General features: G+C 35.0%; 2 protein-coding genes across 3 annotated transcripts; both read right to left on the bottom strand.

Annotated features, from left to right (window-relative positions):
* Positions 1 to 6,501: 6,501 nt before the first annotated feature.
* Positions 6,502 to 8,312, bottom strand: LOC112166104. Its single transcript, XM_024302872.2, has 3 exons — positions 7,916 to 8,312; positions 7,738 to 7,803; positions 6,502 to 7,105 (listed from the first exon to the last, which is right to left on the bottom strand). Exons 1-3 carry the CDS (start codon positions 8,087 to 8,089, stop codon positions 6,584 to 6,586), a joined length of 762 nt encoding a protein of 253 aa, XP_024158640.1. The 5' UTR covers positions 8,090 to 8,312; the 3' UTR covers positions 6,502 to 6,583.
* A 2,196-nt stretch (positions 8,313 to 10,508) lies between these two features.
* LOC112167451 (putative hydrolase C777.06c) lies at positions 10,509 to 15,121 on the bottom strand. Of its 2 annotated transcripts, XM_024304479.1 has the most exons (10): positions 14,861 to 15,121; positions 14,642 to 14,777; positions 13,822 to 13,949; positions 13,494 to 13,641; positions 13,301 to 13,406; positions 12,327 to 12,385; positions 11,492 to 11,527; positions 11,302 to 11,411; positions 11,138 to 11,199; positions 10,509 to 10,864 (listed from the first exon to the last, which is right to left on the bottom strand). In XM_024304479.1, the coding sequence occupies exons 1-9, from the start codon at positions 15,043 to 15,045 to the stop codon at positions 11,142 to 11,144; spliced, it is 966 nt and encodes a 321-aa protein (XP_024160247.1). In that variant the 5' UTR covers positions 15,046 to 15,121; the 3' UTR covers positions 10,509 to 10,864; positions 11,138 to 11,141. The 2 variants fall into 2 exon arrangements, with proteins under 2 accessions (XP_024160247.1, XP_024160248.1); XM_024304480.1 differs by lacking the exon at positions 11,492 to 11,527.
* Between the last annotated feature and the right edge of the window lie 160 nt (positions 15,122 to 15,281).

Here is a 15,281-nt window from a genome sequence, read left to right as displayed (position 1 = left end):
TTCTGCAGATCACTGACTGTCTGTACTCTGCAGTCTGCCACTGTAATTTTATAAACTATAAGATTTTTGAAGAAAACCCCGAAAATAAAGAAGAAATTTGTATGGACATGGTTTAATAATTATAGTGGGAAGAATTATTAGTTGAAAGAGCTCTTCTTTGAGAAAAGGAAGGCAAAAGCCAAATGCTCAAATGAGTTTTTATTTTTATAAAAATATATAAATTCATCGAATAATAATTACAAACACATAAAGTCTTTGTCTGAATATTGTATTAGAAATCTGAATTTAGACTTCGAAAATAACAACATAACTTATATATTCAGACTAATAGAGAATAAATCGCTAACAAGTAACACCAATTAAACAGTAAATTTTCATTTTTGTTTCATCGCAGAGTTATTGGCGATTAATTGAAGAGATCAAGTGATTGGTTGGGGGATTAGTGTGATTAAATGATAAAATAGCAATAATAGTTTGGAAGCAAGTAAATGTAGTAGAGTATGTGCATTCTTGTATGGGTGAGGTCATGAGTCAAAGTGTCAAAGATACTTTTGGCAAACACATGCACCAAAGCAGACTCATCATTAATGTGAATGTGAGTGAATATTGAACGGAAGACAGTGTCAGCCACAGTCAGATGAGTCATTGGGTTTAGGGATCGGAATTCTATGAGCCTATCCTACTATAAGGTAAGGATAAACCCTTTGCTTTCAGCCCTAAAACCCTATTCATTGGGTCAAGACCTAATCCACTATCAATTATTTCATTATTTATCTTGCAATTTCATTGCAAATTTGAATCATTTGGATCTTGACCTTCCAATTACTATAAGAAGAATTAGGTTTCACTCCATCAGAAGAAAAATGATTTCATTTTATAAGCTGAAATAATGGTACGGTATAATTCTTTATTAATCCACATTATATATGATTTCAATACAAGGTTCTAAATCCGATAAAATAAAACCTTAATTTTAACACGAAAACCAAAGTAATATGGGCACCAAAAAATATCGAAGAACTTTTGTAAACAAAGCATACTCATACATAACTATTGTATTTTGAATTTATGGCAAGTTATGAAATAGCTTTATATGAAGAGTTGCGAGTAATTACTCTAAGCACCAATATTTATGTGTCTCTTTTGTAAAGATGTAGAATTAAGTATTTATAAAATTAACTAAAACAGTGTATAAACAGACAAACTATGTGAAATTTACCGCGATAATGTTAACATCCGTTTTCATTCTAATCTTGCTTCCACAAAGAAAGTATCCATCTCTACTTGTAGTGTTGCGGTCCATTGAATCTTTCTACCCTAAACATACTCTGCCCAACAATGATAATGATATTAACAATAACATAAGATATCATAAAAATGACAAACTATCTAGGGTTACAAAAGATTTAAATTTATTTCAAACAATCAAAATTTGACCTTACTAATATTTAAGCGATATCTGAAATATCTTCGAAACAGTTTTTAGAAAAACCAATATTTACTGAAATTTTATTCCACACCTAAAATTCCTGTTATTTTTTTTTATAAATTCAAAATATTGAAATATAGTGAAATGAAACCTTAAGTATGGAGAGGATTGTATGCATTTGTGTGTCGAATCCGAACACTTTTGGCCCCCTGCCTCACTATAACCTTCTCTTAGCAAACTATATTATATTATCCACTAAATGAGTTTGGTGCTCAAAGCCCTAGGAGCTAGAGGCAAAGTAATTGAGAGAAGGGTCCCTTATAATTTAGTTTCTATATTCAAGGGGCCATACTCGCACGGCTCTAGCAGTTAATATATAATCAATCTGAACGCCCGAAAGCAAAACATTCTTTCTCATATCATACACAGAAGCTTTGCAATTTGTATTACTCTGCACTGGTCGACCTGTGGATTGTGACTTATATAATTATATGAACCCTACTCACTCACATGCTGTGTTTTCGTTCTCACAATGGTCCAATTTATGCAAATCGTGAATGAAATGTGACCAATTGGCACTTTGATTGTGTTTGAGAATTTTGACTCATAAATGTTGGCTGAAGTTACGCCTACTTCTTTGACCACATTCTCCATATGGAAGGAGGAGAGAACACGGCTCCATGTTTTTCTTTTCTTTCTTCTGCTGATTGCATTCCATGCCTTCTTCTCTCCCTTCCATAGGAGTGTTTGTGATTACTTAGAAGTTTAGATATGAACCAAAAGAGTTTGACAACCAAAAGAAAGATATTCGGAGTTTGACGTGAAATGTAAGAAATCAAGAAATTATTGATTAAGATGCGTTCTCAAACTCTAAAATTTGTATTTATATCGTAAGTTATCACAAGTTTTTTTTTTTTTTTTTTTTTGAAAAAACTAATCACAAGAGTTTTTTTTTTGAGATGATAATCACAAGAGTTTAAAACTATATAGATGCACAAAGACCCTAAAGCAACATAATTAATGTCTTTTTTTTGCAAGCAAATCAGGGAAACCTCTTATATATATACATTAGTTCTTTATGTAGAATTATAAGAACTAGATATTTTACATTTTACATTTTTTGGTTCATGACATAACTCAAATAAGTTGTGTAGGATTACATTTTAACACATGTGAATTATATAAACCAAGTGTAATCGAAAAGGTTTGTAAATGTAGTCTGCTTTTGAATTCAAATTCAAATAGTATGGTTAGCAAGATAAATCCTTATCAGGCAAAGGTTTGAAGTTATTTGACAGTTCCGCGAGGGGAACGTATTGTCTAAACTAGAAGTAAGATTACAAACATTCTCAAAGAGTACATCATCATCAATATAAAAAAGACTAGCAAAGTGTGTTAAACGATGTGCAACACTATTTGCTTCATAATAAATGTGTCGAATCATAATGGAATTAAAAGCACTCATATAATCCTTGCAACCATCCACTATACGACCAATTCCAAAGTAGTCCTCATTAGGATACATACATACACGTTTATGAACTTTAAGGTTTCTAACACTTTCTCATGGATTTTGTGTAGAGAAATGATACCTAATGTGGATCGGATTGTGTAAATTGTACATCACATCAATATGCTGATAGTTGATTGCCTATTGTAGGATTTATGCTTGTAGGCTTGCAATTTTCAAGAAGAACCATGGAAAAAAAAAAAAAGGCAAAAACAATGCTATACGATGGGTAGCAAACTAATAGGGTACTTGATGATAGGAATCGCATATTCAAATATGAACAACTAATTAACTAGTCATATATATTAAGCGAGACTAATGATATTTGTGTCAATTGAGATTAACATTGTTCATGTCTTGTGAGGATAACGACGTCAATTCAAGCGAGGCTAGTGAGGCTAACGGTGTCCGTGTTTAATCAGACTAATGATGCATATATATTCAAGTGAGGCTAAGCATACCAAAAGCTGCTGTACACTTTACTCCATGGGAACCAACTCTCGAATTTTCTCATATTTATTTATTTTTATTCAAAGCCATGATTTTCACAAAAGAAATGTGGACTACAGCACACGGATTTTGGGCCAAATTGCATATTCTTAGTTACTCACCAAAACTTTTTCACCCATAAGTTATAATTCTAACAAATTCTAGAACTTAAGGAACTCAAAAATCTCAACCTGATTTTCTTCACCCATAAGTCATTTTAAGCAATTATAGAACTCATGGAACCCAAAAATCTCAATTTGATATTTTTTTTGAGGACCAATACAATCATAAAAAATAAAAAAATCAGGTAGAGATTTTTGTAATCTGCCACTTGGACCATATCTTAAAAATTATATTTTACCAATGGTGAGATTATGACAAAGAAAGGTCTCAATAAAAATGGTATTGACAAGTTTTGACATGCCATAAGTGCCACAATGGCATGCCACAAGTGCCAAACCATGTCAAAGCTTTTATTTCTTGAAATTTTTCTATGCTATAATCTCACCATAGACAAAGCACGATTTGTAGGAGCTATTATAAGCAATGGAGCTCAAAAACATTGAACCTTTTTCCAATTTTCTGATTTTGAAAAATTATAAAAAGAAAAAAACCTGTTCAATATTCTTGTAAACCGACACTCGGAACATGTCTTGAAAATCAGACTTTACGAATTACGATTTCTGAGAGTATGGGACAAGAGAATTTCAACAAAAGGATTTTGCAAATAAGATTAGACATATTTTGCTTAAAGCAAATCAATTAGCTATTTCGTGTAGCTAGATGCACAAATAGAGGCTTATCTCACTTCTAACGCTATTCGCAATTCTTTATTAAAAAGTATCAAAATTTCAATATATACATATCATGAAAACAAGATGCTAAAATAACAGCATTTCATAACGAGATTATAAATCTTCACTACTTTAACTTCACTTCGAATTATTATATATCTCTACTCTCTTTTGATGACTATACCAAACAAATTATCATTCAAACTTCGGATACAAAACTTAAATTTTATTGTTTAAATTAAAAATTCATAGAGCTAGACTGGTCAAATCTTATATCTATTGTACCCAAGTTTCCTTTTATCTCATGATTCAAACTTTTCGAACTTTCGGTTTTGTAGAAGTACTTGTAGACTAGGGCGTTTAGGACCCAGCTAACATGCAACACATGATTCCACAGAAAACAACAGCAACAATACAAGCGCACATTGCGGTCTCAAAGATTGTAATACCAAAAAGAACAAACTAAATCAGGGGAGCCCTAGACCTTTTAACGTAGGACTGGAGCATATATAGTAAGCTTGTTTTGACCCTAGCTATAAGAATCCAAAGGCACAGGGACCTTTATTCCCCATTTTCCCTCCAATCTTTGAAAGTAAGAATAAGTTTGTTTTGATGTGAAGTACTTTTTCTTCTAAACTAATTGAGTTCCCTTTCTGGCAAAAGCAAAGATAAAGTTTAGTTTGATTACAATTTACAAAAGGAAATTTACAAAAGGAAAGGTTTGAAACTATGAACCTTGTATTGGAGGTCTTAATTTGCAGTTTATTGCAGGCCATTAGCTCCTTGAAGAGTAATAGAGAAAGCAACTGGTGAATAGGGTGATGATTAGTCTTGAAAAGTTTGAAACTTGTTTTGGCATGGGTATTTCTTCAACAAATGGATCGAGTAGGGTCCTAAAACGATTGAAAAGTCGTGCAATATACACAGCTTTTATTTTTGACTATCCGATCCAAATCCAAACCGAGATGGTTGATTGCTTTAGATAATTGGCTAAGCCAGAACTTAATCGTAATTGGGTCCCTATCTAGTCACTATGCACATTACGGCAATGCCACGTTGTTTGAAAGTTTTGCATGATTTTTGAATATCCGGAGCCTCATTTTTCAAAGGAGATGCATAATAATTTACTACTAACTAATTAAGTTATGACTACTAGAGCCACAAAAATTAATGTAACATTAATATAACCAAATAACCAGGTCTGGCCAGATTTAATTTATGAAAGAAACTATCACCAAAAAATCAATCCATTTCATTTTAAGGATATCTTTTGTTTGAAGGTTGACTGGTTGCATTTGCAGCGTTGTTTAGGATTTCAGTTTTGGATGACCTGTGCCGACCTCTGAAGCTGCTTATGCATGTGAATTCGAGCTTTCAGATTCTTCATATACTGGGAGAGGAACCGCCTTGCTTGCTTATGGTCTCCTCGGAGTGCCTACGTACAGTGCCGTACGAATACTGAGGGAATTGAAAAGCGTCAACCTCCTGATTAAGAGTCTTTAGATCGAGCTAGTTTTAACTCATCGTAGCTGCTTTCAGGCTGTTCTTTGTTATTTTTTCTCAAAGGTTACATTAATATTTATGTCGCTTTTGTCCAAAAATGAATCAATGTGAATCACATCGTCTTAATTACTTAATATAACAACCATTAATGTCGTGGTCATCGGTGATTAGTGAAGAAAAATTGAAGAGAATCGTTTGACAATGTTGAATGGTGACTTGGGGCACGTTTCGCACGTAGACCTTTTGTTTTAGATCTTTTTGTTTTCATTTTGCTACTTGAAAAATTAGAGAAGGGGAGAAGAAATAAACATGACCAAAAACCTGTATGCAATACTAAACAGTTTCATGCATTTTTTTCACACTTATTTTGAATGATTGGGCTAGGAGAGACTAGCTTCTCATTGACACATAGTTGAGGAAGGTAAACGATTACTTCAACTACACAATAATTTCATGCATCTTCGATTTTGAGTGTGTTCCTCGAGCGTGCAATATATGGCTCAGTTTGTCATTCGATGTGCTAAGGAACATTATGTTACGTAGATGTTATAGTTATGTATACTATTACTCTAGTGTCGTTTGGTATCAATGTAACATAATGTTCCTTATTGTTATGTAGAAATGAATGTCCGGTACTCCCTTAAGCTTTCTTTCAACCGAGGTTTTTATTGCCTTGAATTTTCTTGAAAGAAGTTTTGACAATGTCACTAGTTCTAAATATCTGGTTTGCTATAGTGAATTGGTTTCATAAAATGATTTTGAACAAAACCTCATCATTTATAAAAATTTATTAATATACATAGTATATGGTTTACAAAAGAATTATCAGTACCGTCGCCCGTTTACTATAGTTCTTGATCAGATAATGGAAGCACTATGCCTAAGCTTACCTTCATCTTTGCTTTCTCCTCCAGCTGTTTGCTCCAATATCTGGTGAGGATAGAAGAACTGAAACTTGGGTTCATTGTCACCACTAACATATACCACTCTAAAAATGTCATACTTAACATCGATAGAGTAGCTTTCAAAATAAGGGAGCAGTGCTTTTCTTTGGTCCGAGCGTAGAATCCACGAGTAACAATATTGAAGAGACTTCCACACGTAGAAACAAGCAATGCTTGGGTTGGTTTGGGATTTCAAACAAACCCCAGATCTCACGCCTTCCATCTTGTGGAAACTAGACTTGAAGAGAGCTAAGCATGCATAAGAGACATCGCTAACGTCACCGGCACCGTTGAAGGCTGCTGCACTCATTGAGACTGTGTCGCCGGTGCAGAACTTTGCCGCACAAGACCCATCTCTTGATTCTCCTGCATAAGCATCGAAGAAGGTGTGATCGACTAAGGTCGCCTTTGTTGATAGGTTCGAGAGCATTGAGAGCTGCATGGTAATTTAAATAATGGTTATGAGAAATATATATATAATGGGAAAAGTTAAATACTTGAGTTTAGTTTTAGCAGTCGATATTGTAATCATGCAGACCATTCTATACCTAATAATGCGCTTGTGTTCCATCACTTTCACTGTTCCACATTTCAATACAGAGATGGACTCTTGTTTGGCTATGTTATATATATTTCTTTAGGTTTAACCTCTAATTATGAACAATGTAAGCAACTATATATCAAAGTTGTGGTCCATTCATGTGCGATCGTGGGAAAGTGATATGTGACCTAAATTCATATCAAGTTCGAACTTCCTCTTCCAAATTTTGTATAACTTAATTGATCTTGATACAAAAACTTCTTGCTTTAATTAATTAGGAGTTTAATTTTGATGATCCTCAACTTAAATCAGTAACTGAATTCAAGTTTACCTAATTAAATTTTCTCAATTAGAAAGAGTAGGTGTAACATCCCTATATTATTCTTTCCCCTCTTGAAAGATTAAAGAATTATGAACACAAAAGCATATATCTTTTTATGGAATAAGCTAATTACTCTTAAAAAAAAAATCTACGTACAATAGCCGGGGGCCGGCCAGGCTATGAGAAATAGTAGTTACAGACTTACAAGGCTTGCAGTCAATGAATCCTTATTCTCAGAAGATCTCTTCAGCCATGCTCCAAACCATATGATCTGATCAGGTACGAAGAAGAAATCCAAATCGAATTACCGAGACGAACTTAAAGAAGCAATTTCAAATTTTCAATCCAAAAAGGAAGAAGAATGATCAACGTACTAAACGTACCATATTTCCATGGATGCTCTGCAAGATAGAACTTTGTACACAACCAAGTGTCTCGGTGCACAGAGAGAATTGCTTGAGCCCAGCAAGAAGTTCATCAACGTGTACTACTGTTGGCCTAAACACGAAAATGCTTATATCCAAGTTCCTATTATTGAAAGGTACAAAGCATGCCATATGATCTCTCTCTCTCTCTTTTCTCTTTAGCTTTTCTTTTGTGTTTCTTTCCTGGTAACGAGAATGAATCAAAAGCACCAGAAACTTCGAGGAAAAAGTGTGTGAAACTGGGTTGTTATATATTTGGGGTAGTTGGAAAGCTCGAGAAATGATGCATTAAGAATTGGGTCGTTTGGAAATTGGCTTGGTCTTGTTTGGCTTCTTTTGAAACAGAGATTACGAGAGGCTAAAGAGATATAATAAATAAAAAGACTTGGAAGCAAAATCATGCAGTTGTTGGTCTTGTGGATGCTTTGACTCTTTGTAGATGTTGATTTTGTGTCTCCAATTATACGGAATAAATACTAAATAAGAAGACAATGGGATCAGATGAACATTGCGTTTGACTGAGGTTATTATAAGTCATCAAGTCTTTTTGTGGAGGGAGAAGAAACTAGTCCTAATGACTTATAGAACATCAACAAATAAACAACATTACTATAACTATCATTTAGTCATGGGTCATAAATTGTGTTTTGGGTCAAGAAATTTCAACATTTCATGTTTTTGATATTGATTATACTTGTTTGATACATTACATGCAAATAGATTCAGATCTATCATGTTAGCAATGTGTCGTTCATTCCACGCTATCTATTTAGACTCTTACTTTTCTTTAATAATGTTCATTATATTCTAGAATATATGATACATACATATATAGATTTTATTTAGAGCGGAGCTCCGCTTTGAAATTAAAGTGTGAAGTTCGAGTTTTGGGTCACTTTTCGGTCGCATATCCACATCTCGACCGTTCAGTTTTTAGGTGCTAATTTATAGATCATCTCTACAAATTTTCAGCCAAATTAATGATCGTCTAAATCAATAGACGAACTGAATATGTCAACCTGAACTGTACTAGTTTTAAGGCAGTTATCAATGCCTTAACAGTCATCAATTTGACTGAAAATTTACAGAGATGATCTATACATTGGTACCTAAAAACTGAACGGTTGAGATGTGGATATGCGACCGAAAAGTGACCATAAACTCTAACCTCGCACTTTAATTTCAGAGCGAGGTCTCGCTCTGGATAGGATCTGCATATACGTTCAGTTTTTAGGTACTAGTGTATAGATCATCTCTGTAAATTTTCAGCCAAATTGATGACCGTTACGGTATCTAACTTGCTTAAACCAATGGACGAGTTGAATCTGTCCAATCTGAACCGTTAGTTATCAATGCCTTAACGACTATCAATTTAGCTGAAATTTTACAGAGATGATTTATACATTAGTACCTAAAAACTGAATAGTCAAAATGTGAATATGCGACCAAAAAGTGATCCTAAACTCTAACCTCACACTAATTTCAGAGCAAGGCCTTGCTCTGGATAGGATCTGTGTGTATATATATATATATATATATATATATATATATATATTTTTTTTTTTTGAAGAGCTAGAATAAATGATATGTTTTTGTAAAAAATAACATGTGAGAAGACATTTGAATAGTATGATACATCATATTCATATAAGTGCATACAAATATATTGAACGTCTAAGAATTGAAAATCTTCGAGTTTCCTGAAATTTCATTTTTTGCAAATACTGATTTTACATCCATTCATTTTAGTGTATCTCTAATGGTTGTGATAAAAAATTTTGTGTAATATTTTATTGAATTTGAAATGAGGTGAATTATCCGTGGATTAATCTGTATTGTTTGGGCAGAGGAAAAAGAGGTGGGAGTCAAAATTGCTGGTGGTCCTTCGACTGCTACCCCAAAGGGGATGGTCAGCAGTGAAATCTAAACCCTTTTTCCAGAAAGTTGATTAATTTCGTTCGAGAAAATCGACAGTCAAGAAAGAGACAATAGGTTTGACCAGTCAACCATCGAATTTGTTCACCAAAACCAAACCACCATTGATAATCAAACCTATAATTCCCTAATCTAATCTAGAAGATGCCGATGACAGTCCCTCCTGTCCAGATTCCTGAAACTTTATAAAAGCGCCATGCTTCCACTGCTTCTGCACTGTTCCACACTCCCACAGGTATCGAAAGGCCAGTGACCAATGCCACCATAACTATTCAGTCAAAGGCACTCTCTTACTTTTACAGGGTTCTAGTCTTCCCGAATATTGAAATCCGGAGCCGAGGGCCATTATAACTCATTGGACGTGATATATCGCAAACAATAACTAATTTAACAGTTCATGTCTTCGAAATTTAATACTCCAGAGTCGTGTAAAATTTGTTGCTCTTTTATCATAGCAAGTTAGTTTAGCTTCTTGTTTATTCCCATGAAAAAGAAAAAGAAAAAGAACCTGTGCTCTCTGAAAATTAAAAATAAAATAATAATAAAAAACCCAATGATGAGAATATGAAATAAATCAAATATAGGGCAGTTCAGCTACATATGCAACTATGTGTGCTTACGTGATCAATCTTCACCTGCTCTAACATTATTGTTATTTAAGTAAATATATAAAATTTGAGTCTGCCTCCAAATTTATATCCCACACTCTTTAAAAACAATATGGTTCATCATTTCAAAAAGACAACAAGGCTCAGTAGCTCACCATAATACAAGTTTGGTGAGCAAAAAAATACATCTACATCAAAATAAGTGGTTTTGGTAACTAAATGCTGCCCTACTCGTAAAATTGAATTACCTCTTCAGACAGATTTATAGTAATGTGAATATCAATCATATGGTACCTAATTCCTCCCATCACAATGGGTTGAACACTGTATAGTATGTATCATCTCAATACATGATTACATCAACCTGCATATAAAAACATCAGAAAAGATGAGCATTACTGTCTTCCGTCCAAATCTAATTGATACTTGAATAGACAACATGAGAACTGAGACAGTTAATTGATGCCATACATGTACTTGCATCAGTGCCAAAATTTTACAATTGCCACTTGCCAGATAGATTTGTAATATCAAATATAATTCTAATTATACAAAAGTTGCCGATATTATATGTACAAACTGCTAACTGCTCTTGCGAAAACGGAAAACAAGAAAAAAATTAAGAATGCATGCATACCTTATCATAGGTCTAAGGGGACTCTCAAACCATCATGCGCAAGCTGCACAGGTATCCCTTCCCTATATGCAAATAACAAAAGGAAAACTACCATCATGTTATTTAACAAATAAGAACATAAACAGAAATGACATAGCACTGAGGAAAGTGATCATAATTCGTACCGCTTAGACCATTCCCTAAGAGATTCATTGTCCTTATGGTGGTCAAACTGATGAGTCATTCCAATTAATAGGGCCCGTTTAGGACAAATCCTCTTTACAGCTTCTAGAGACTGTAAAAGTTCAAGTCATGTGACATGAGTACCATTTGGTTATAAGCAAGGTGAGGTATTTTTCAGTAAATAAACCAAACCTGTGGCAAGCACAAGTGAACATTGTGCGATCCATTCTGCAGTGAAACAAGGCAAAGCAGATTAAAAACAATACGAAATTCCTTAAAAACAAAGCAGGAGGAACTATGAGCAAAGTTCCAAAAGAAAAAACCAATGGGGTTTAGCAGAGACTACATTTTTACTAATAAGATAAATTTGCAGATTGTAGATTGATGCATGAGTGACCACTATTGCCACTCTCAAACTACTCATCCCACCAACTCTTGGACATTTCATGATTCTGTGTTGGCAATATAACCTAGAAGAAGGGGATTCTAAAGGAAAAGGATTGACGAGCAAATTTCCAAAAAAGAAGGATGTCGGTTACAAAAATACATTTACACTAATGGATATCTTTTGCAAATTATGCATTTGAATGACACTAGTTCCATCCTCAAATACTCATCCCAACTTCTTCAAAATAAATTTAATTACAATTTCATCAGTTTATAAACAACCTAAGAGAAGAGGATGCCGTGACAGCACTTGGCTTGCCTTAGGAAAAAGCAAGAAAGAAGCTTGAGGGGGTGCAATGGTATATGTGTGTATATATATAATATGATTAATATCCATACATCTGGATGTAATCACCACGTTTTCCTACCCTCCACATAAAATAACTAATGTGCAAACATGTATGCCAGGCTTTTTACCAACAGAATAAGATGCATGATAAAACTTTTTTATTTATTTTTTGGTACAAAAGATGCACGATAAACTTTTCTGTTGTACCAACATTTAAAGTGTGAATTAAAGTTAAAATACTTAGACCGAACAACACATGACTGCACATATCAAAACAGAATTCCTGCTGACCTTGTATAATGTGTCCAAGATAAGAAGATCCAACTGCCCACCGCCATCTTTTGAAATCACTGCAAAGTTAGGTCAAAATATAAATTATAGCCTCTTTTTTCTAAAGAAAAGAAAAGAAAAACTAAAAGTATTGGCCGGTAAATGAAAGGCAACTCAAAATTTACAGAAGTAATACTGGCAGGTCGTTTATACAAGTCCCCAATTTTAACATCACCTTTGTTTCCTTGCCCAATGCAGTAAAAGTAGTAAAGTACCCACCAAGAGTTTAGCTATCCCTTCTCAAGCATTCATATATCTCCCCCCTTAATAAATATTAATTATAAACAAATATGTAGTACAGTATATAACTATATATGCCTAAGAAAGTAAGAATACTCTCACTGGAGGAACTCTTACTACATGTTTATGTAGCATTGAACTGAATCCCTATACATATATTAAATTTTTACTCAGCAAGAACTAGGAAAAGTTTTTCCATGAGATGCAGTCTAATGTACAATTGAATAAAAAAAGAGCAGCACAGTTAACATCCCTCCCCACTACGGGGGCGAAATTTTCTATGATATGTTCTCCACAGGAAAGAACAACCCTGTAGAAAAGAAACTGATTCACTAAGGTGATAACTAAACAGGCCATCCTTGTCTCTGTATTTAGTAAACTCAATGACAAAACTATAACCTAAATGTCGTAGGGTACTCCTGTTGAACGGGGTTCTTTCCCCTGCTTTGCTGGTGAATGTAAGAGCACAAAGCTCAAAACCAACTCATACACTAGGATGATATTCTAAGAAGGGTTGACCAGAATCTTATCATCTCTAACGAAGTTCAGATTCCCCTCAATTGAGATTGAACCCCCTCATCTAGATAATTCTCTCAACCTGGAGATTTATGTGACTTATAACATGTGAAAATTCACAATATGCATGAATAGTATCAGGATTATGTTTAAAGCAGAAGAAGCTAATCAACACTCACAATGCTCTGTGCTTGAAAGAAAACGTGACACGTCAGATATATAAGCTACTCGACACTGTTCACCAAATAGATACCCCAAGCAGACATAATCTTCCCCATGCATCACCTACATTTGAGTAGTAGCAGTGAAAAACTAGAGGATAAACAAGTAGTATATCTGTATCAAGACTCAGCGAGATTTGGTGGGACTAACTGGCAAAGGAACAAATTGTAGGCCTGATGCAACAAAAGGTTTTTCACAATGGTCCTCAATAATTTTCCAGTCGAGTTGTGCAACTCGTCTCACTTCTTGGCCTTCCTTAAGTTTTTTCTGAACCAAGTAAGGGAACTTCACTGCAATGCTATTCAACAGTACAGCAAGGAATGAGTTGAATTACAATTTAAATAGCCTATTGGAAATAAATTCTGTTTTTCTTATGCTCCATTTGTTTTGATGGAAAAGGTTTCTAGAACATAACAGATTTATGTCTGGAGTAAACATATGAAACTAACAATATTCAAGTTCACCTAAAATGTAGTACCTTTCCATTGCAAATTGAGTTAGGTAGATGGGAGTGGGCTCAATGTCATTTGTGGAACTATGTGGCTGTACAGCACGTATGTCATCCAGACCAAGAACTGCATCAGCATGTTCATGAGTCAAAATAATCTGCAGTTGATAACAAAATCAGTTTGCATACTCCCAGTAATCCTAGCTTTCAATTATCAAACAAAATTGGATATATTAAAGCATCAGTACAGTTATTGAAGACACCAATTTTCTTTCTGGTTGACAAGAAATGTGAATCCAACTATTTGATCATATAGTCAGTTCACATTACCCATTCCTTTAATTCAACTTCAAACCAGTTTCTTATCAACTAACCCCTATCCCCTCTCTCTGTTGACACCCCAACTCTTACCATGTAGTACTTCTGGTGCAACCGAATTTAAAGAACACACAAAAAAACTTAATAACAACCTACAATTGCTCTTTCACAACATTCCTTAAGAACTAACTACTGATTTCGTTAACTTAACACAATCTCACGACTTCTTTTTCATCGGAAATAGATCACTTACAGTCAGAAATAGATTGGTTTTTCATTCCTGTAAATCACACATCTAGCATGAATGAGTTTTGCTCAAATGTAACATCCAAGAGTATATATTTAAAGGGGATTTCTTTAATCTAAGAAGCAAATCAAGCCATTTTAATAGGACTCACATTTGTTTGCTCAAATGTAACGTCCAGAGTACAGAATCATACACTGTAAAAGTGAATTCTTTAATTTAACAAGCAACAAGCAACTGCATTTGTATGAGAAACAATGATTCGTACTATCCAAAAAAGGGACTCACAGAATCAACTCTAGGAATCTTATAGCGAGTGAACCACCGCAGCACTTGCTCCCTGAACGTCTTCCCCACGTCGATCAACACGTACCTGTGTTCGCCGTCGCTCCGGCAATAATCGATCAGAAGCGACGTATTGCACCTGCAAACAAATCCCGCAAAATTCAAAACGGCAATTAAAAACGACGGCATTGCGACGGATCTGAGGTCCGATTGGTTGCGCACCTGTAGTTAGGGTTTTGGTCGGGGGGAAGGGAGAGGGCCTGAGAGCAGACGTGGCAGGGGGGATCAGAGGGCTGGATGAGGCACATTAAGTTGGGGACGGAGCTGGAGCAGCCGGTGCCGACGAATATCAGAGCCGATCGGGCTGCGGCGTCGCCGGCGGTACAGATTCCGTCCTGGGCCGCCATTGGGACGTTGAGTCTCTGAGAGAGAGTAAGCGAGGGAGAAAAAGGGTGGCGTTCAAGGAGGAAATGGAATTGGAATTGGCTTCGCCGGTGGCCTATTTGTACACGTGGCGCGTATCTGACGGCTCCTCGTGTTGGCGGGCGTGAGGAATATGAATGGAATCTTACTAAGTTTAGTGGCTTTTTTTTTTTTTTTTTTGGGGGTCTAATTTGGTGGCATGAAATAGGCAATTTTTTTC

This window comes from Rosa chinensis, chromosome 5 (genome assembly GCF_002994745.2).
Source record: "Rosa chinensis cultivar Old Blush chromosome 5, RchiOBHm-V2, whole genome shotgun sequence".
NCBI lineage: Eukaryota > Viridiplantae > Streptophyta > Magnoliopsida > Rosales > Rosaceae > Rosa > Rosa chinensis.
This window is presented reverse-complemented; position numbering and strand designations above follow the sequence as displayed.

Excerpts from the sequence above, each read along its gene's own strand:
- LOC112166104 (XM_024302872.2), bottom strand. The coding sequence starts at position 8,089 with ATGGCATGCTTTGTACCTTTCAATAATAGGAACTTGGATATAAGCATT. Across the intron at positions 7,804-7,915 it reads AGAGCATCCATGGAAATATG|ATCATATGGTTTGGAGCATG; the intron begins GTACGTTTAGTA and ends GTACCTGATCAG. Across the intron at positions 7,106-7,737 it reads ATTCATTGACTGCAAGCCTT|CTCTCAATGCTCTCGAACCT; the intron begins GTAAGTCTGTAA and ends ATTACCATGCAG.
- LOC112167451 (XM_024304479.1), bottom strand. The coding sequence starts at position 15,045 with ATGGCGGCCCAGGACGGAATCTGTACCGCCGGCGACGCCGCAGCCCGA. Across the intron at positions 12,386-13,300 it reads TCTTTCAAGCACAGAGCATT|TGATTTCAAAAGATGGCGGT; the intron begins GTGAGTGTTGAT and ends CTAACTTTGCAG. Across the intron at positions 11,200-11,301 it reads CTTAGGGAATGGTCTAAGCG|GGAAGGGATACCTGTGCAGC; the intron begins GTACGAATTATG and ends ATTTGCATATAG.